Here is a 21,570-nt window from a genome sequence, read left to right on the forward strand (position 1 = left end):
TTTTTCATATCACATGTGCTATAGATATCTTATGAAATCCTGCAAAAATTTTTTTAACTGTGATCGATGATAAATACAGAATTAACTTCCTGAAACAGGAATGGTACCATTTTTGGAACAAAATTAAGCAGAAATTCCAATCTGACACTGAATCAAGCCTCACATGCATGTTTTGGGACAATATCACACATTTCCACTACAATTTAAAAAACAACAGCTTCTGTTTTTGCCTCTTTAGGTTATCAACATTTTGAGTTGAAATCTCATTTTCTGATGTTTAGAATCACATTGTTTTCTGCAAGTCTTAAAAAATAACCCAAGATGCTCATAAGACTTGAATAATATTTGGTTAATTCCAATAAACAATTACCATAAAAATGTTTATCTTTTTCAAAATTCTCAAAAGTTCCTGTGGAAATTTACCAAACATTTTCCGTCTCTATGCAACCATCCTTAATACTGAAAACACTGTGTTTATACATGCTAACCTTAGCTTAGCTCACAGAAAAACTAACTTGTTCTGCATGTAATATTTGACCAGGGCTGCCATTTTATAATCATGTAGTTTAAATGTATTTATTTAGTGTTAGCCATTTGTTTACGGTTTAATTATCCAATAATGGGGCATTAAAAATGATTTTATTATACACCAAAAAGTGGAAACAATTGAATCTCACCGGCTTTCTGGGTTTGAAGAATCCTCTCATAAACCCCCTCAGAGGTCTCCAGGAGTGTCTTGCTGGTTTGAATCACCTGAAATCAGAAGCACACGACAGTTCAGTTTAGTGCTGTGCGATCTAGAGAAAATATAATGATACAGATAGATTTATGTCCTGATATAGTATTTCTTCCTTAAAATGACATGAATTGAATGGAAAATTGCTATTCATTATACATTTTATTATATATAAATGTAAAATAAAATAAAAACTCCAATATAAATGGTACTTCTCCTTTAAGAATCTTCTCAATGAAGGAATATAATGTTGTCACATGTTCTGATTTGTACATTTGTATGCCAAAATACCATTAGGGGGCACAAAAACCAACAATAATGGCCTGTGCTATCGTTTTAAAACTGTATCTGGAGTGAATTTCACCCCATCAAAGATTATATATGATAGTAGACCTTTGGTCAGGTTATAGTCTTTAAAAGTCTTTCTAGAGCAGCAGGAGATAAATTAACACTTCCATTTGTGAGACACATTTGCAGCTTGGAAGAGTCATATTGACTGTAGTGACAGTTTGTAACCAGACTAATTGATTATTCCAGTCTCTCCAGGGGACCCAATCTGGGTGAAAAAAGCAACATTTCACCTTGGCAAACCACAATATCCATTTACTGCATCTTTTGGCTCTAAACCAGGGGTGGGCAACTCCAGTCCTCGAGGGCCGGATTCCTGAGACTTTTAGATGTGTCCCTACTCCAACACACCTTAATCAAATTCAATTCAATTCAACTTTATTTATATAGAGCAGAATACAACAAACAGCTCAAGGCGCTTAACAAAAGAAAATTCATAGTCAGAAAGAAAAAACCCAACAAGATTCTCATGAACAAGCATTGAATGGCTCGTTATGAGTCTGCAGAGCTTGATGACAACACATTGGTTTCAACTATTCCAAAGAAAAGGACACTTGGGCCGACCGCGACATACTTAAAAAGTACTCAACGTTTTCTTGAATTACCTTATTACGGCAAAAATACATTACAATAAATAAATAAGTTGTTATTGTCCATAAGATTTAAAAATGCATTTCTCTCTTCATAACAAAGACTTTAAAATCATTGTAAATCAGTGGCGACTCAAGTCAATCACCTTTATTATGTATTAGAACAATCTATACTTGAAAATATCAAATAAACCATCATTGAAACAATGAGAAACATCTCCTCCTAGAAACTAAACCTATAACAAAAAAACATTAAACAACAAACATTAATTTATCATTAAATATACACTAGAATAAATGACTGTGATCTTAACTTCCTATAGGATAAGTGTCTCTGAACCTCCATGGAGGTTTTATTATCCAGGAGCGTTTTCCTGCTGACATTTTAAAATTAAATTCACAGGTGTTTGGTCTCTTTCAATCTTGTTCTTCTCTCTTGCTGCTCGCACGGGAGTAAAGTTACCGTAACGACATAAATAGAGCGACTCCTTAGCTTTCAGAAACTGGTGGAATTTAGCAGAGTTACAGTCTTTTAAATTAACGTGTTCCCAGAGATGCATTTTCAATCCGTGGGGACAGGAAGTAAAAAGAGGACATGTCCGGGTAAAAGCGGACGTATGGTCCCCTTACATTAAACATCTTACAGAAATAGTTCCATCCAAACTGATGGAGAATTATACGATAGCGACACATTGCTCTGATGGCAGGTGGGTAATGTCCTTTTGATGGACCTTGAGTGTACGGTGAAAACGTGCACTGCCACTCGTCTGCCAAAAGGAAAGCAAAGGTGATGAAATGGCCTTTTGTTTGTGTCCGTCCTCACAGAGACGAGAGTTTCAGAGCCGACTGCAGTGCAGCGATGCTCGAGGAAAAACATTAAAGACACAAAATGATCCACAGCTGATGAAATATTCACTTTATTTGTCCTCTGGGATGGACGCGTGTTCATCAGATTTAGTTTCTTCTACAACCCCTAGCTAAAATGATGCAATCACCAGTCTTGGAGAATGTTCATTCAGTTGTTTCATTTTGTAGAAAAAAAGCAGATGACAGACATGCCACAAAACTGATGTCATTTAAAAAGGCAACGTTCTGGCTTTAAGAAACACTAAAGAAATCAAGAAAAAAAACATTGTGGTCGTCAATAACAATTGCTTTCTTAGAACAAGCAGAAGGAAAAACATTATGGAATCAGGAAAAACATTACACCGTACCACTAGTACTTTGTTGTACCACCTCTGGCTTTAATAACATCTTGCAGTCTCAGAGGCATAGACTCAACAAATGACAAACGGAACTCTTTTCATTGAGATACAGACTATTTACAAGCCATGACATTGACCCTATGTGTCTTTTTTCAAGGAAAGTTTTCACAGTTTTTGCTCTATGACGAGATGCAATATTATTTTGACAAATTATGTCATCATCCCAAACATCCTTTCAATTGAGGGAGTAAGAAAAGTGTCCAACATATAAACTTGTTTATCTTTATTGAAGATGTAATGACTGCCATCTCCCCAGAGCCTTTACCTGACATGCTGCTCCATATCATCAATGACTGTAGACATTGTTTTCTTCAGACAGTCATCTTCATAAATCTCATTGGAACGGCACCAAACAAAAGTTCCAGCATCATCACCTTGACCAATGCAGATTCACGATTCATCACTGAATATGACTTTTATCCACAGTCCACCATTCCATTTCCTTAGCCCATTGTAAGCTTGTTCTCTTCTGTTGAGGTGTTAATAATGGCTTCGGTTTAACTTTTCTGTATGTGGATCCCATTCATTTACACAGTTTCTTACAGTTTGGTCACAGACGTAGAGCAGTTTCAGCCCATTTGTTTTGCTGTGTATTTTCTATTTTCAAGAAATATTGCTTTAAGTTTTCTGTCTTGACGCGTTGATGTCTTCCTTGGTCTACGAGTACACTTGCCTTTTACAACCTTCCCATGTTTTTTGTACTCGGTCCAGATTTCAGACACAGCTGACTGTGAACCTTACCTTCTTTAAGAAGTGTGATAATCCTCTCCTTTGTTTCACCTGACATCTCTGGTGTTGGAGCCATGATTCACATCAATCTGCTTTGTGCAACAGCTGTCCAAGGTGTGAGAACTCCTTTTTAACTGCAGACTAATGAGCACACATCATCTGATGCAGGTGTTAGTTTTGGAAATGGAAACTTACAGGGTGATTTCATATTTTTTATCTATGATCAGATTTTTCCCTCTGTTTGTTCTAAGAAAGCAATTGTTATTGACAACCTCAATTTTTTTTCTTAATTTCTTTTAGTGTTTCTTAAAGCCAGAATGTTTTAAATGACTTTAGTTTTGTGGCATGTCTGTGCTTCTACTTATTTTCTACAAAATGAAACAACTGAATGAACATTACCATCGTTTTTGCCAGGGCTTGTAGATCGTCTTCCCATTCATCCACAGTCTGCACCTCACACACATCTGTGTAAACGTCCTCGTTTCTCCCAGAGCCAGAACATGGATTAACTCAAGTTACACTAGTTGGTCACTACCTAAACCATCCATAGTGTCCATTTGTTTTTCATGGCCTTCCAATGCAAATGATTTAATACAAGGTAATATAAAACATTCTAGATCTGAGAACAACTTCTATTACAGTAATTATTCAATCAGAGAGCCACAGAATAGAATAATGACCAATGGAAACAGCTTATTATCTGTTTTTGAGTGATTTATGTATTTTGGGGTTATACTGTGTCTTGTTTTATCATTCACTGTATCTTTGTGTGACTTATGTCATTTCATTGTGACACTGTTTTTGGAGTCATTATGTGTATATTATCAGTTTCAGTATTTTTGTTGTTATTTTGTGTACTTGTGGAATGATTTTATGTATTTTTGGGGTCATATTGTGTTTTCTTCTATCATTGTGTGTATTCTGGTCATTTTGTTTGTTTTATTAAGACTTTTTTGTGTATTTTTGTTGTCATTTTGTGTGTTTTGGATTGATTTTGTGTCTTTGTTTATCTTTTAAGTTACTTTGTGTGTTTATATTATCATCTTGTCTATTGTTGATGTCATTGTGTGTGTTTTTGGAATGATTCTAGGTATTTTTTGGGTTAGGCTCAGCAGTGTGATTTGTTGGAGAAACAGGAGTTATACCCGATACAATAAAAGTGCATCAGAGCATGAGTGTACATGTGCTCAGAGTGCTCATGCATGTTCTCAGCTCCTCTGAGGACTGCCAGTCCTAATCCTTCGTGGACTCTCGTGCTGAGTCGCTGTGCATCGCTGCCTCTAATGAGCCAAACACCGTCTGTGCCCAGAGGCTGTTGTTGTGTTTAGTAAAGAACCAAACTTCACCCCCAAAGCCTCCCTCAAAAACACTGAATCAAGAATATCGGGAAAACGGAAGGATTCAGATCAGCAAAGGACGAGCCTGTTAATGCAGGGTTCTCAACCTTGTGGTCAGGACCCCATTTGGTGTTGTGACACACTGGGAGGGGTTGGCCAGATTCCTTCAAGAAAGTAAGAATGCATTTTTAACAATTTGAGCCCATTTTTGCTTATTTTTATCCTTTTTTCTGCAACTACACCAAACTTGTTGTATTTTAACCTATTTTCATCACTTTTTCTTGACATATTTTAGCTTCTTTTAAAGCATTTTTGCTACATTACTCCCATTTCTGACACTTCAACATAACATTTTAATGCCTTTTCTGCACATTTTTTCCACTTTCAAGACATTTTCACATGTTCAGCACTTATAAACCCTTTCCACCATTTTTACATATGTTGACCCCTTATTGTCACTTTTAACCGTTTTTCACCAGATTTCATGCTAATTTTTTGCTAACTTAACCATATTCACGACTTGTCATGCCTATTATTTGCCAGTTTAAACTAATTATTTCTACTTTTTACATTTTTTTAAATTACATTACCTCAACAATGTTCAACCACCTTCAGCTACAGTGGGGGTCCCCGCTCTCTGGAACCTTTATTTTGGGGCTGAAAAGAACCACTGGTTTAACGGTTTGGAGAATCCTTGCTGTGCTGTGTTTGGGTTGCTATTTCCCAGCAGTACTAACTTGCGCTGGTCAAAGGTCAGATCAACACCAAGTAATATTGCTTCCTCTAGCCATTGCCTGGTTGGCCTTAATGGTTCTGACTCCACCCCTTTCTACCACTCTGTGCATCTACTGTTTAATATTTCTGAAAGGCATGTCGTTCCTCTCACATCACTCTATGTGCACGCTGAGTCACCACGCTGTGCTACTACTGCACACTAACGACTAAGTGATGGTGACGGGTTGGTGAGACTCTCTTTACACTGTGTGTCACACTTTCATGATGGATGAAGGAATTACAGTGTTGGTGGCAGACGGAGCATCTCAAAGGAACGCCTTGAATTCGTGCTGAGGAAATGAAGCACTTCATCGTGTAGCGTCGGTTTGAGTCTTTACTGTTTCCATGGCGTCCAGAACCCGATCCTATAAGGGGATCCTTTGAATCCTGAGTGTTCCCAGTGGTTCACGGGATTGTGTCAGTGATTCGATTCATCTGAATCCTTGTAGTCCATCGTATTTATGGTGACTTCATTGACTTTACGTCCTCTGTGTACTCTGCAGATGCCTCTAAGAGGACTCAAAGATTCAACTCTAACCATCTAGCTCTACAGTTAATAAAGACTAAAGGTTTGACAGCATAATACATCAGACTCCAAAGTTCGTTTGTTTTGCTAAAACAAACGAAAAAATGCGGCCCGATCCACACTCTAACTGTGACACCATTTATTTACTCACTGTTCATGTGACTGTTTACTGCAAGACATGTGCACATGCCTCTGCGTACATCTGTGGAACCAAACAGTAGTTTAGTCCACTGTACTTGTCTTCTTTCAGTCTACAAGCCGTCTTCTTCTCATTCTTTTTTATTTCCGGTTTATTTCCAAGCCGTCGAGAATGAGCACCATCGTCATTTGACGTCACGTCTGTAGAACTGCGTGGGAAATTCACGCCCAGAACAGCAGTACGAAACGTATCACACAATATTTTCAAGGTAAAAGGTAGAAATGTGTGTGGACTCATTATCTTTGGTTTAGAGCGCTTCATCAACCATTTGCATTTTAATTTAAATGAATGTTTATTTTTTTCTCAAATCCAGCTCTATGCTCCTTTATAATTCCCACATTTAGCGTCTTCAAGTTCCGTGATTACAGATAACGGATGGAAAAAAGGAATTCACCTTGTAAAACAAATAAATCTGACTCATTTTTCTTTTTTTCATGACAAAGAAATGCCTCACATGCAAGTTTTGGGACAATATCACTGGAAAACAGGTGATTGAATGTTAAGAACAGCGGTAGGCAACCTTTATTACAGCGGGGCCACAAAAATGTGTTTGTTTGATCAGAGGGCCACATGATCAACATTCATGACAGTGTTTAGAATAATGAGCAATCTAAGCATTAATACAGGAAGCAACAGTGTTTTTATAATAATTTTGTCTGTTTTTCTCTCATTCTGTGTATGTTTGTTGTCTTGCTCATTGTGGAAAATTTTGTGCATTTCTATTGTCCCTTTGGATATTTTTCCAGTAAAATATATGTTTTTTTAAGTCATATTGTGTATTTGTGGTGCCATTTTGCATTTTTTGGGAGTAATTTTTGTCAATTATTGTTATTGTTTTGCTTGTTTGTTAATACTGTGGTCATGTTTTCTGTTTTTCTTTTATTTTTGTGTACTTATGTTGTCATTTTCTGTAATTTTGTATATTTTTCTGAGTCATTTTGCGTATTACTGTTTATTTTCTGTATTTTTTTCTCGTCTTTTACTGTATTTTCCTGCAATGTTGTAATTATTTGTACTTTCATGTATTGTTGCGTTCCTTTTGTGTCTTTTTCTGTAATTTTGCACGTTTACTTTTGGGGCTGCATGAAATTAGATCGAGGGCCGCATGTGGCCCCCAGGCCGCCGGTTCCTATGTCTGATTCAAAGTCTCTCGCTAAGTGTAACGAACCAACGAGTGATCCTGTTATCCTGTGAGATTATTATGACTGCATTGAAATGTGTAAAGGCTCTGGTTTAGCTGAACTGGTGATGAGTTTACACCCTCCACAGCAGAAGCTTCTCCAATCACACGCTGTGTAGAGTTTAGTGGAAAATGTGAGGCTGATTCACCGGTTGGAGGTAATTAAAGGTTTCACTAATAATGTTTTGGGATCATATCACACGTTTCTGTGGGATTTTTTCTTTTAAACGAGTAACTGAGGGGTTAGCTGAGGGGTTAGCTGATTGGCTAACGTTGCTCTAGTAATTTTTCTGATGCTTATGAAATTAATAACAGTAAAATTCACACTTTATTCACCCTATTTAACATGTTTTGGTAATATTTTGTGAAGTTTAATAGTCAGTAAAGTCATGTAAACAGGGAACGATAATGAAACGGAATCAGAAACAGGAAAGCGTAAAGTGATGCAAAAATGGGTGAACCCTGAAACGGAATTTAGAAGATTTTAAAATGGAAACTTTGAGGCTCTACACGTCTTTGGACCAATCACGTACAGGGTTCTTGGCAGCGCTCATTTTGTTATTTTGATCCAACACGGTGTCATTTGCTTTTCTGCAGTTTCTTTTCCAGGTTTAATCTTTACCGTCGTAATAATTGTTGCACACTTGTACTTCCAGGTGTGCCTGTGTTTTTTAAACACTTTTTAAAATCTGAATAACCTAGGTACACTAGTCACAATATTACTGCGGGTTGGGGTCAGTGGCGGGGTGCGCTGGGTCCTTGGCTCCTTGGGGCTTTCTAGGGTGTGTATGTGGGGGGGCGGTGACTGTCTCTCGGCTTGGGATCTTGGGGGTTTCTGGGGGGCTGCTTGGTCGTGGGGCTCCTTGGCCCCCGCTCTTTCTGCTAACCTGGCTGCATCTTTGGGCCTGGGGCGGCGCTTGGGTTTGCAGTAGCGGTTCTTGCACATACATTGGTCGACAATACACTGGCACAGCCACCACCATTTTACCGAAGCTTCACACTGTCACCAGACTGGCTTAAATTCACAACACAATAAGTACAATATACACAACTACAATTGCATATCTTACTCTCACTTTAAAATAATCAACTCTTCCCCACCCTTTCTATTTCCTACCTTGAGTTTCTCCTCCCTGTTTCCTTCCCCCTCACCTAGGTGTAACACTGCTCTCCCTTTTCATATTCTCCCTAAAATAAAGTGTTTCTTACCCTTCCTTAAGGAGGGCTGGTGATGGTCACAATTATGCAATAAAATAAATACAATTTATTTCATTGCAATAACAAAACATGCATTGCTGTCTTAAAAAAGACTGTACTTCAGATCATATGTAAAGAGTGCAGCAGAGTTGTGTGCGTGTGTTAGTGTGTGTGTGTGTGTGTGTGTGTGTGTGTGTGTGTGTGTGTGTGTACTGCAGGGTAACACAACTAATATATTTAACCACCTAAAAAAACATCACAAATTCAAATACTAAATACTACAAAGCTACATTTTCTTCACAAAATCCCCGTACTGTCCGTGTCTAGCAGACACTTCAGACATAAAATGTTGACAGGCTGGTGTTTCTTGCCCAATACATTTAGACCTAATGATCTTAACTTTTCTTTATACGCTGTATTTGACATCTGACTCTGTAACAGTGTATTCATAGATAGTTCATAGTAAATACTTAATAATATTTATCATTATTCTGGTTTAAAGCTTTTCTTTTGCACTCTAAACTGTTCATATATTGTTGAATATATTGTTAAAATACTGTACAGATGTTTTCCCTAACAGGATGCATAATCGTGATTAAAATATTGATCCAAATAATCGTGATTATCATTTTGGCCATAATCCTGCAGCCCTATCAAAGTTCAGATTGAGATTCAGTCTTAATTCAGGACTTTGCATCTCTGTGGTGGAGTTTGACACAGGGCCAGGGTTGTTAATTGTTCTCCTCCATGCATTATTTACATTTGTTTAAGGGCGCCTTGCTTCCCTTTGGCCTGTGCTTCAGTGCTCGCTCAGCATCTATGCCACTGTGGTCCCCAAACGCCCGTCACTTTCTCCTTTCATCTCCTCCAACTCCATTTTCCAGGCGTCCTGCCTTCCGGTCCAATTAGTGAGTCCTCTGAGTAAAGCAAAGGGTCACCTTAATCGTCTCCTCCACATCCTCCTCCTCCTCCTCGTGCTTGTCTTTAAGTCTCTGGGGTTGAAGCAATCTGTAAAAATAACAGCTGAGCTCTTTCCGTTGTGCTCGTGTTATTTTTTATTGTCTTGTCCTCATTAGTGAACGAGTTAAATAGCATGTAAATAGTGTTAGCACACATGAGCATTAACACGTATAAATAAAACATTTCACACAGCGAAGCCTCTGCACCCACAGGCCGTGAGCTCACACGTTAGCACTGAGCATCACTCAGAGGCTAGCTAACGTTAGCACGCACATTAATGCCACCAACGGGAGGACGTGATGACTCATGTCCAATAATGCTGTCGGGGAATCGCCTAATTGCTACGTAGCATGAGTAGGGATCATTGATTGTATTACTTAATGCCTCCCTGGCCCGATTACCTAACCATAACTGTTCACGCCCATTAAGTCGAGTCAATAGAATTATTGATCCGATCGGAAACAAAGCCTGAGAGCAAACTTACAAACACATAGAGCTGCTAGCATGTAGCACATGTAGCTTTGACCACAACAGATCAACAAAACTGTGGTTGTTTCTGATCTCAGGGTCACATGATCAAGATTTATGTCAGCATTAGAGTAATGACCAATCAGAGCATTAACACAGGAAACCACAAAGGGTTTTTTTCTAGAGTAATTTTAGTTTAATCATTTTTGTTGCGATTTTGTGTTTTTCTGGAGGCATATTTGTGTAGTTTTGTTGTCTTTTAATTTTTTTCTTTTGTCATTTAATTATGTTTCTGTTGTCATTTTATGTGTTTTTGGAGTAATTTCATTAAATTCTTTTGTTATTTTTTGTGTTTTTAGAAATATTCTGTATATTATTGTAATTTTCTGATTTTTAAGGCATTTATGAGTATTTCTGTTGTTTTTTTGTTTATTCTATTATTAAAGTCATTTTGTGCATTTTTGCTGTTTTATGCAGTTTTTTTTAAATGTATTTCCTGCAATTCAGTACATTTACTTTTATAGTTGCGCAAAATTAGACTAAAGGTCTGCAGGGACTGATATTGAAAACTAAAGCACATTAATGTTAAGATACCTAAAATCTGAGATCAAACTGGTCTATATTTAGCCCCTGAACTAAAATTAGGGTCGTTTCACACCAGCACTATCTGGTCCGATTCAAGTGGACTCAAGTTCGACGCACCTGCAAATATGGTTTGTTTGTCCTGGTGTAAAAGTGGACCAATTTCATTTGGTTTGAACTAAAGATCTGTACCGCGACCACCTCCAGGTTGTGTGTGGTGAGAACGCTGACCGGCCCAGCGCTGTTATGTTTATGTCTTTTTGGTCTATGGAGGCTTCCGTAGCACGGCGCACAGGAAGCGTTAACTTTATTTCTTCACATGAGTTTGGTTTGGAGCTAGCTAGAGATGAATTGGGGATAAACGTGGTCAAAAGAGGAGTTACGGTGCCTCATAAAAATATGGACAGATGAGCGCATTACTGTCGAGCACCCACAAAAACGCTGAAATATTTGTAATTTTCATAGTTCATTCATAGTAGTTGGTTTCTTTGGAAAAACACTGGTGTTGAATGAGAACCAAACTCGTTGAGAATCACAATTATGTACCAATTTTTGGACCCAATCAAACCAGTCTACTGGACAAACAGGTGTGAAAGCACCCTTAGTCGGACACCACTGATTTAACACGTTTTAAATGATTTTTAAAGATGGACAAATTTCAAAAATTTGTTTTCAAAAAATAAGAATATGAGAAACTTTGGCATATCTGGTTAAGACCAATCTATGAGCCTTCTCCAACAGATTGATTAGCAGTAAAACAGTGAGTGACTTTTTCTCACCATCTCATACGTAGTGACGACTTTCTTGAGGACTTCTGGCAGCAAACCCTGAGACTCCAGGTTCGGGTACTGCAGGGTCAGGTTGAACACCAGCAGGGGGCTGTTGTCGGGTCCCGTCAGTCGAGGGGAAAGGGCCAAGATACACTGCTTGAGGTTAGCCACCGCCGAAAGGCCACACAGCTCTTTAAAGGATGCTATGGCATTCTGCAGAGGGACAAGACAAATTACTACATAAATGTCACAGAGCAGAGAAAGCTGCCTCTTTGGTTTGCAAACATCCCACATTTAAACAGACAAGCTTCCATGAGCGATCGTTGTTTTACACTCGATCCTTTTGTGATGACATCAGTTTCCGTCTGGGAAGAGAACAAACGCACACAAAAGCCCAGCCTTCCTGTGAGACGCCACATCTAACAAAACACACATAAACAAGCCTGGGGGACAGAACAGGATGGGGCCAGTGTCTCCAGGCTTCAACACAGACACAGAGTGTCTTAGTGTCACAGTGTGTCACATGGCCTCTAATAGAGCTAATAAAAGGTCACTCAGTTGGCCTACGAAGTTACAGCAAATATTCCCCTGAATCATGCCTTTTATTTAATTAAAATCATTCTCCATGAAGTTAAAAAGGTGATATTATTGCTTTATCTCAATTCAGAATCAGCACAAAAACAACTGAAATCATAGGACCGTGAATATCTCATTAAATGGCACCTGTTAGTGAGTAAATATAATAAAGTAATAACTATCACCAACACAGTGTAATCACATGTGGCCCAAAGTAAACAAACAAAATGACTCCAAAAACACATAAAATGACAGAAAAATACACAAAAAAATGAAGAAAAGTAGACAGCAAAAATACACAAAATGATTCTGAAAACACACAGAAGGACAACAAAAATACACAAAAATGGCTCTAAAGACCCAAAATGACAACAAAAACACTTTGGTTGTTTAGTCGACTAATTGGTCGATGCCGTCATGGTCGACCAAGATGTTCATTGGTTGACCAGCAAATGGTATCAGTTTCAATACCGTTTAAAAAATGCAATGCACTTATATAGGTGATAAGGATTATCACCTATATAAGTAGGGGCTGTCGAGGGCTCATCGCGCGGGCGGCATCAAGGAAAGGAGATCTGGCGCGCTCTGGGGTGCTCGGTCGGTGCGCCTGGGGGCCGCGGGGCGACTTGCAGCATACCCTTGGTGACCTCGGCGACTATGGGCGTGGTCCCTGGGGGCTCTCCTTGCTGCTTCCGTTCTGGGTCCTTCTTGCCTGGGGTCCGGTCCCTGCTGGCTCTGGGCCCGCCGGCGGGTGCCCGCCGGCTGCCCATTCGGCGCGGCTCTGGCCGTCTGCTGGGCGTGGGCCTTGGCTCCTCTGCTGGGGTCTCGGGCGGGGGGCTCTCTGGGCCCTCCCCTCGGGGGGTTGGGTGCTTGGGTGTGGGTGGGTGGGGGGGGCGGGATGCTGGCGGGGGGCCTTGGGGTTGGGGGGCGGTGGCTGCTTCTCGGCCTGGGATCTCGGGGGCATCTGGGGGGCTGCTCGGCCGTATGGGGGGGCCTGGGGCTCATTGGCCCCCGCTCTTTCTGCTGGCCTGGCTGCATCTGCGGGCAGTTCCTGGGTTTGCGGTAGCGGTTTTTGCACATATACTGGTCTACGATGCACTGGCACGCCTTGGGATGTGGGATAAAACTCGTAGTGGGCTTAACTTTAGACACGTTAATCTCAAATACCTGCTTTAGGTACTACCACTCACTCCTTCCCCCTGTCCACAGCCACCACCATCATAGCTAAGCTTCACACTTGTCACTATACTGGCTTGATTACACACATACACAATAAGCACAATATGTTCTACAACTTCACATCTCACTCTCACTGTAAAATAATCAATTCTTCCCCACCCTATTTCCTACCTTGAGTCTCTCCTCCCTGCTCCCTTTCCCCTCCCCCTCCACCTCCACCTAGGTGTAACACTGCTCTCCCTTTTTATATCCTCCCTATAATAAAATATTTCTTACCCTTCCTTAGGGAGGGCTGGTGATGGTCACAATTAAGCAATAAAATAAATCAATTTATTTTATTGCAATAACAAAACATGCATTGCTGTCTCATAATGATTGCACTTCTTGTAGTGTTGACCTTTGACAGCATGTGCAGACAAGTTAAACATTTTTTAAAAAAATGGATTAAAGGATTAAATATCAAACATAATTTGTGCAATATTTTATCGTTTATGATTTATCATCAAAATCATTCTCACCGGTAAGAATTCGTCATCCCACGATATAAACGATAAATTCCCATGTGTGAAGGCCATGGGCCATTTGTCCCTCAATTTAGGCAAGAATGCCGCAAAAAAACCGTGTTCCACGGACCAAAACTGCCCGTTTGTTGTAGCTCCACAGTGTGCACTGCCACCGCCGTCTGTGTGTGTGTGAGGTGTTTGTCTCAACTACCTGAAGCTGCCATGCTGTGATACATCATGAACCACTACTTGGTTAAAACCAGATAAACATCTAACAAAGTGAACCTATTCAAGTTCCTCCATCAGATCCACCCAAAGTTCTACAAACACAGGGACAGAGATGAACCTGTAGCAACGATTATGAACTGGAAACTCAACTAAAGCTAACTATGCTAAGCTAACACACAACACACAGACTGGTCTAAGTGCTAATGCTAACCATTCCATATAAGGAATAATAGACCAAATAAAAAGAACACGTCTTATTGTCATAAAACCACAGAGAGCCACAGATTTGTTTATGGTCAGATTTATTACTTTATGGAAGAATAAAAGCTAAACATGTCACACATGTTGTGTGAAATAAATGTTAGCATAAATAATAATGTCACTATTAATTCGTCCCAATTTGTGAAACGCAATATTTTTAATTATATTTCACGTGTTCAGACAAAGCTGGTCCCATTAGACTAATGTAACTATTGAGATTATTACACATAAATAAACTGAATGATTAAATCATCAGCTTGATCTGGTTTAATTATAGAAATCAGAGAAATATTTATCAATCATAACTTTATGTAATTTATTATCAGATTAATAAACAAGATTAATCAGCAGTAAAAACACTGAGTTATTTGTGCTTTTTTTTTTAATAATTTTATTTCAAGTGAGGAAATAAATGAATTACATACAATAACACTAATAGTGCCCCACATGCACTAATATATTGCATAAAATATCAGCTCATGAAGTCTCTGAGTCAGCTGTTATTGTAGCCTTTTTAAATGTGTCTAATGTTCATGTATTCATATTTATTTGTGTTTATAAAGAACCTGTTTACACTAAGTTGAGATTTTTTTAATAGTTATTTATCGTGATTTTTATCGTTATCGTGATAATTACCAGAGATTATTGGGATAATTTATTTTTTTTGTCAATATCGCCCATCCATCACTAGCCTCAACATGATTCTATGTCCAGCAGCAGCTGTGTGAGTTGGTGCTGCTGCAAGAAAGAAAAAGTGTTGCGCTGTCAGTGACTGCTCTGATCCAAACAGAGAGGGAACGAATTAAGACAGGCTTGAAGGACAAGCATCCACTATTTAATCAATCCTTTTTTGCACAAGAACATGGATTATCCTTATATTTGATATGTAGATTATGTAATTAGATTCACTGTCTCTGGTCCCACGGCGTGCACTACACACCTGTGTTTGACGTGCGTTTGTTTCCCCGTGCACTGACTGACATTAACAGTTTATTAATGAAAACAGGTTTACCACTAAAACAAATGTAAATATGTCATTTGTATGAGGAAAAAATAGGTTTTAATTGTCAGTTTTGTGTGTGTATATTTTTTCTTTCTTATGCCTACACATTATCTATGGTTTCCAGGTTTCTCTTGGGGTTTTTTGTAGGAAGCTATTGAAAGAAATAATGCAAAATTGAGTAAAAATTGACTGATAAAATATAATCAAAAATCACCAGTTTCTTTCCTGTAGCATATATAAGAACACCCAATGAAGATTATCTGTTGTTTTCAGGTTTTTTTCTGTGGTTTTTATAGAATCTATTAAAAGAAATTTTGTAATATTCAAATAAAAATCATCAAAGTGTTTTTCCTCTCATGTGTATTTGAAAAAGTTATTGAAAATTAAAAAAAAAAGTTTAAAAAAAATAATTAATATAATGTACATATAATCAGAAAAAAACAAAAGGGTATTTTAATTAAATAAGAGTTGTAGTATGACCAATGTCCACAGTAAATTTGGTCATGTTGCGATGCATGATGACAGACTTATTGAATATTCAATATTTATTGTGTCGGTGGTTGCACTTTGTTGACGGTCCCTGAGCAACGTCTCAGCATCAGCTGCTCATAGGAAACAATGGGATATTTTCTGCTGAAATGATCAATAATCGTATTGAAGATCAGCTCGTTGCAGCTTGTAGCTGATTGGCTCATAACGGTTAGACTGAGACATTATTTGGGTCTTTCTAACTTTACTGAAGTCCTGATGTGGTGATCTATATTCTGCTGCTCCTCTGACATTGTTACACTGAATGATGATTCCTGCAGTGATTGATTGCTTTGTTATCTCGAGATCTTGAGATAATTATCCCGTTATCACGGGAAAACAAAGTCTCGTTATCTCGAGAAAATTAAGTCGTAATCACGGGAAAACGGGAAAAAAAGCCCTTTAGGGCTTCCATAGTTTTTGGTCTGAATTATGGATTTTAATTCTTCATATTGTTTAAAAATTATTCCTGGTTTGTGATATTAGTTCCTCCGCACAGTTTCTCCATGTTTGTGATTGGTCTGACGATGCAATCTCCACACGTTTTATGTGAGCGCGCATGTTGCCAGGTTGGAGAACCTTGGATTAACCTTTTATTTAACATACACTTTGTGTACACAAACGGTCCATCTCATAAAGGTGCAAAAAAAATGTACGACATGATTTTTTGTTTTTTAACTTCCACCGCATAAGATCTTTTCAACTACTTCAGACCTAAACATAGATATAACATGTATTATACATTTAAAATCCTAAACACTAAATATGCAGTATTTCCAAACATGAGGGCCAAAGTGAAATATTTGTGATGAAAATATTACAGCCTTGACGTGTCATTAATTGATAGCAGAATTGAATTTATGGCATTATTATTTTTGACAGTTTTAAAAAAAAAAATTACACTTGTACACCTTGTATATTTTACAAGATTATAAATCCAGGCCTTCACTGAAATTTCCCTAAAACTTTATGCAATAGTCTCTGGTTGGTAGGAGGTCATTACGCCTAAAACATATGTACCTTTATTTTGAAGGTAGAGGCTTTGATCTGTTAGCATTGTGATATGTCATGATTACAGTATATGAATAATATGTGGTTACAATGTAAGTCGATGGGGCAAATTTGGTCACAAGGTTACTAAGTGTCAGTATGATGCATATCTCCGTTTCTATAAACTTCCAATACACAGGACTTTGGAATTAAGCAAATAAAAATGAAAAAAAACAATAGTGGCAAAATTTCATACAACTAGATTTGAAATGACGTAATATTACGTCATTTCAAATCCAAACACTCAGTGCCAAAGACGTAATATTACGTCAATTACGTTTTTTCACGGAAGTCGCTGGGATACCCTGTGACAGAGTTGTACTGTGAATATAAATGGTAAATGGACTTGATTTATATAGCGCCTTACTGAAGCAGTCTCAAAGCGCTTTACATATCAGCTCATTCACCCAATCACTCTCACGTTCACACACCAGTGGGACAGGACTGCCATGTAAGGCACTAGTCGACCACTGGGAGTAACTTAGGGTTCAGTATCTTGCCCAAGGACACTTCGACACATAGTCAGGTACTGGGATCGAACCCCCAACCTCTCGATCAGAAGACGACCCACTACCACCTGAGCCACGGTCAGGTAGTTTCTCTGTTGATGTAGTGACCAAGTGTGATACAAAATACAGTAAGCAAAACATTCAACTGTGAGCCAGATAGCAAAATAATAGGTGCCATGTAGGTGGCAGCAGTGCACCTTTGGATGAGAGATCACCAGTGATGGACAGAGCTCAGAGGGAGGGGAAAGGAGTTTACAAGACAGAAAATGGCTCTATGAGAGTTGATGCTGAAGTTCCCACCAGCTCGCAGCAGTGCACACTCGACCAGAATATTTGTGAAACTAAATGGACTATTGACAGTTGCGATGGTGAGAGAAAACGATCAAAAAAACGGGGCAAGCGGTGACACTCGGCATGTCCGGGAGGAGGAGGAAATTACGTGTGTGGAGACTGACGGGGGAGAGACTTGGAGGAATGCCTAAATACTGTAAGAAATCCATTCAACTCTGACATAGATAGCAAAATAAAAATAATTTTGCCATCAAAAGCCCGGTATCAGTTTTGTTTTTGTAGTTTTATAGAAAGAAACCAATGTTGAGGTGTCCCTAAAGCAAAAAAAAAAAAAATGCTTCAGAGTCACTACTAATAGGTTTTTTCAGAAAAAGCCGTTTTTCTCAGCTTTTTGTCACAAACTGGCGATTTGTGTTAAACTTGCTTCTATTAAGCTGCTGATTACAGAACAACAAAACAAGCTAGAAACATGAAATTAGAGACTTTAATCTTTCAGAATCTGGTGTCAGAATTCAGATTGTCATAGTACAAAATATTCTGTGGGTCTTTAAAAATCAGTCAAAATGCTCAAAAACGTCAGACACTGAGGGGAGTAGAAATTCTGAAAATTGCTGGCACTTAATAAGTTAAATGAACCTATTCATATCGTGCTTCGTAGTACAGCTGCTCTGTGACAGAAAATGTTTGGTTAAGTGAAGCTAACGGAGAAATATCAGGATATATTTATCCAGCTTCGTAGTACAGGTCCATGGTTTTACGCATTGATCAAATCAACTCAATCTGTGTGTATTCTACATTAATACTATCTCATATAGGGTTGATAAATGTTGATTGAAAAAAATTCATAAACTCTCATCCTGAATATTTTCATCAACTACATCTGTAACAGTTTTAGTCAACTAAAATCTAAAGTAATTTATTTGACTAAAACTAGACTATAACAGAAATAGTCCTGATGATTAAATGTAAACGAAAACTAAGATGCGTTTTAGTCACAAAATTCTAAGTAAATCAGGATTTGCTGTTAAAATTAACACAGTTTTAGAGAACATTAGCATTGGCAAAAAAAATAATGTAATAACTGCTTTGACTAAATGGGAGATTTTTGACATTTTAGGGCTGATTTTAATGTTTGGTGTTTATTGTGGATAGTGACAGAACAACACAACCATTGTTGAGAATCAATCTCAACTCCACAATCTGAGAGGATGATGTTACTCACGTAATGCAACAGTTTGGTCTTACCTGCATGTTTTCTCTGAGGTCTGTGGCCTCCCTCAGTGGCTGTATGGCAGTTTTAAAGACATCGTCCACTGCCTTGATCAGTAGCACTCTCATGCTGGCATACTCTCGACTCTTCTTGCTCTTCCGCACAGACAGCCCACGTTTGTGAGGCTTCCCTCCCCCTCTCCGATTGGTAATGGCCACGTGAACAAAGAGCACGGTGTGCGACAGGACTTCCCCGGTCAGAGACTGCAGAGGGACGTGGCGGAAACCAGGCTGCAGACACTCAAAGGGAATAGTGTACTGACCAATGAACTCGTCGCCAATGTAGTCGTCGTCCAGGACTACAAAGCGCACCATAGCGAGCTCGGGGAGATTTATCTGAAACTCAAAGCTCTCATCAAACAGCGGGTTGTCCCCATTCTGGTTGACGGTTTTAGTCCTTTGCTCAGCGCAGTCGGCCGGAATGCCGTGTATTTCCACATACACATACGGGTCCACCACGTCTCCTTTTGCACCCGAGCCTTTGGGTTTTGGGAAATTTTGTCCACTGATGATCTTGATGTGTAAGAGCTGTGGGGAAACACCAGGCACTGAATCTTTCGTGTTGGCACTGAAATAGGAAACGTGCTCCCTCATTATAGCAGGACGCAGCACAAAACCGCAGTTCCCATTCTGACGAAACCAACCAATATTTAAATCCATCATCAGGCCTGGAGTTTGGTAGTTCATGGACACAATCTGGCAACCGCACTTCCAGAAATCTTGGGGGTTCATGTTGCTGGAGTCGATCCGCATGGGGCTGGGGTAAACCCGTGCCAGGAACTTCTTGTTGTAGTTGACGAAGTCACCGGGGAAGTCAGTGGCACAGCGACTCGCAAAAACCTCATTGAAAGAGCAAAGCTCCCACTGCTTCTGGCTCTGGAAAGACGTTGTGAAGTCCTTGAACTCGACTGACTTGCACAGAGTCACCAGGTCTGACAGATCTTTTGATAGCTGGAATTTCTTAGGTGTGATTGTCTGCTGCTCTGCTGACTCAATGCTCATCCGCTGAGACATTTCTGCCCCCTCGTCCTCGTCCGTCACCTCGCCCTCAGAAGCAGTGCAGTTGGTGCCCAGCTTCTTTCCCTTCAGCAGGATCTTTCCTTTCAGTTCAAAGGGTGACGGCAGGTAACAATCCTCAGGTTTCGGAGGCTCAAGGTAGATTTTGTCTCCGAGGATCTTCTTCAGGTGCTGAAACATGACCCTCTGCTGCAGCAGTGAGCAGTGGTTTTCTAAACACAGTATCAGTGGAAACTCTGAAGCAACAAAGGCATACTTGTTAATAACGTCAATGACGCTGCGAAAAACAATCTGCGAGGTCATGGTGTGACCGGTGTAGATGACGGGCTCGTTATCAGGGCCGTCCCATACATCCAGCTCAACACTTCGGCAGCCCATCTTTAGGGCGCGTATGTATCCTGTGACGTCAGAGGGACCCCTGAACTGGTCTTCTATTAGGTAGGTATTGTGGGAAGCGTTGATGTAGTAATGGGACAAGGGTTGATTCATGTCCTGGCAAACAGACTTCTGTTCTGGGTCAAATATGTGGCACTCTGGCGACATTAGATAGTTAGAGAATCCATCAAGGGAAAGCCAACCTTTGAGCTGGCCTTCTTTAGACGGTTCAAACTTTCGAATCACCTCCATGCTGGTGTCTTCACTCACTTGTACCATACCCTGTTCTGCCTCTAGAAATATCATTAAGTCCTTGGTATCAAGAAACTCCTTGTTACTGGAGAACTGAACAAAGAGAAAATAAATCTCCGGCCTTGTGCAAAGATCATGAAAGACTTCAATAAACTCATCTTTTGTTACATCTGAATCGGATTTGTCCTTGGCTTTATGAAACTCCTTAAACTTCAGTTCTACTTTCACGTTTTTAAGTCCAGGGTTTAACTTTTTTACTAGCTGCACAGCAGCACATAAAGTTATATGTTTGCTTTTGACACTGTCTACCTCGTCGAAGAGTTCGCCGAGCCAAGACCAACGCATGTTGTTCTGACTGCTTTCGATCATGTTCAACGTATGCTTGCCGTAGGAGATCAGGTATCTCAGGCCTGTAACCCATATATTTGCTACATCTGCAGAGTTCGCCACCAAGTCCAGTGACTCATAGTTCTCCCCAAAGATGATGGAGAAAGCACAGTCCTCCGATATCTGGTCGTACGTCCCATTTGTTCTAAAAGTGTCTGTATTTTTCCCCGTCCGAACCTCTTTGACCGACTTGATGTCAATTTTGGCCTTTTCCGACTCTTTTTTCGAAGGCTCCCACCTCAAGGACTGCATGTCCGCATCCAGGAGGAAGTAGCGGTGGTAGACGCGGGAATTGGAGCGCACCTTTTTCAGCTCAGACCCGTCCACCATCGAGTTGATGCAGTCGCTGGCACTGCTGATCTTCTTCTCGGTGGGCATGCTGCTGAAGGACACGGTCTTCTTCCGTTCTTTACGCTGCTTTCCATCCTGCAAACAAAATAAACAAATGAAAGATTCTAATACACTTGCAAATGGTACACTG

At 39.6% G+C, this 21,570-nt stretch overlaps 1 protein-coding gene across 1 annotated transcript in view; it reads right to left on the minus strand.

Annotated features, from left to right (window-relative positions):
* Positions 1-21,570, minus strand: part of plcl2 (phospholipase C like 2) — a 71,800-nt gene that overhangs the window by 14,467 nt on the left and 35,763 nt on the right. Inside the window, exons 3-5 of the mRNA XM_028470626.1 lie at positions 19,035-21,515; positions 11,671-11,874; positions 678-753 (exon numbers count right to left, since the gene is read on the minus strand). Coding sequence (XP_028326427.1) covers positions 678-753; positions 11,671-11,874; positions 19,035-21,515 — 2,761 coding nt within the window. The remainder of the gene's footprint in view (positions 1-677; positions 754-11,670; positions 11,875-19,034; positions 21,516-21,570) is intronic.

Source organism: Gouania willdenowi, chromosome 16 (genome assembly GCF_900634775.1).
Source record: "Gouania willdenowi chromosome 16, fGouWil2.1, whole genome shotgun sequence".
NCBI classification, from domain to species: domain Eukaryota; kingdom Metazoa; phylum Chordata; class Actinopteri; order Blenniiformes; family Gobiesocidae; genus Gouania; species Gouania willdenowi.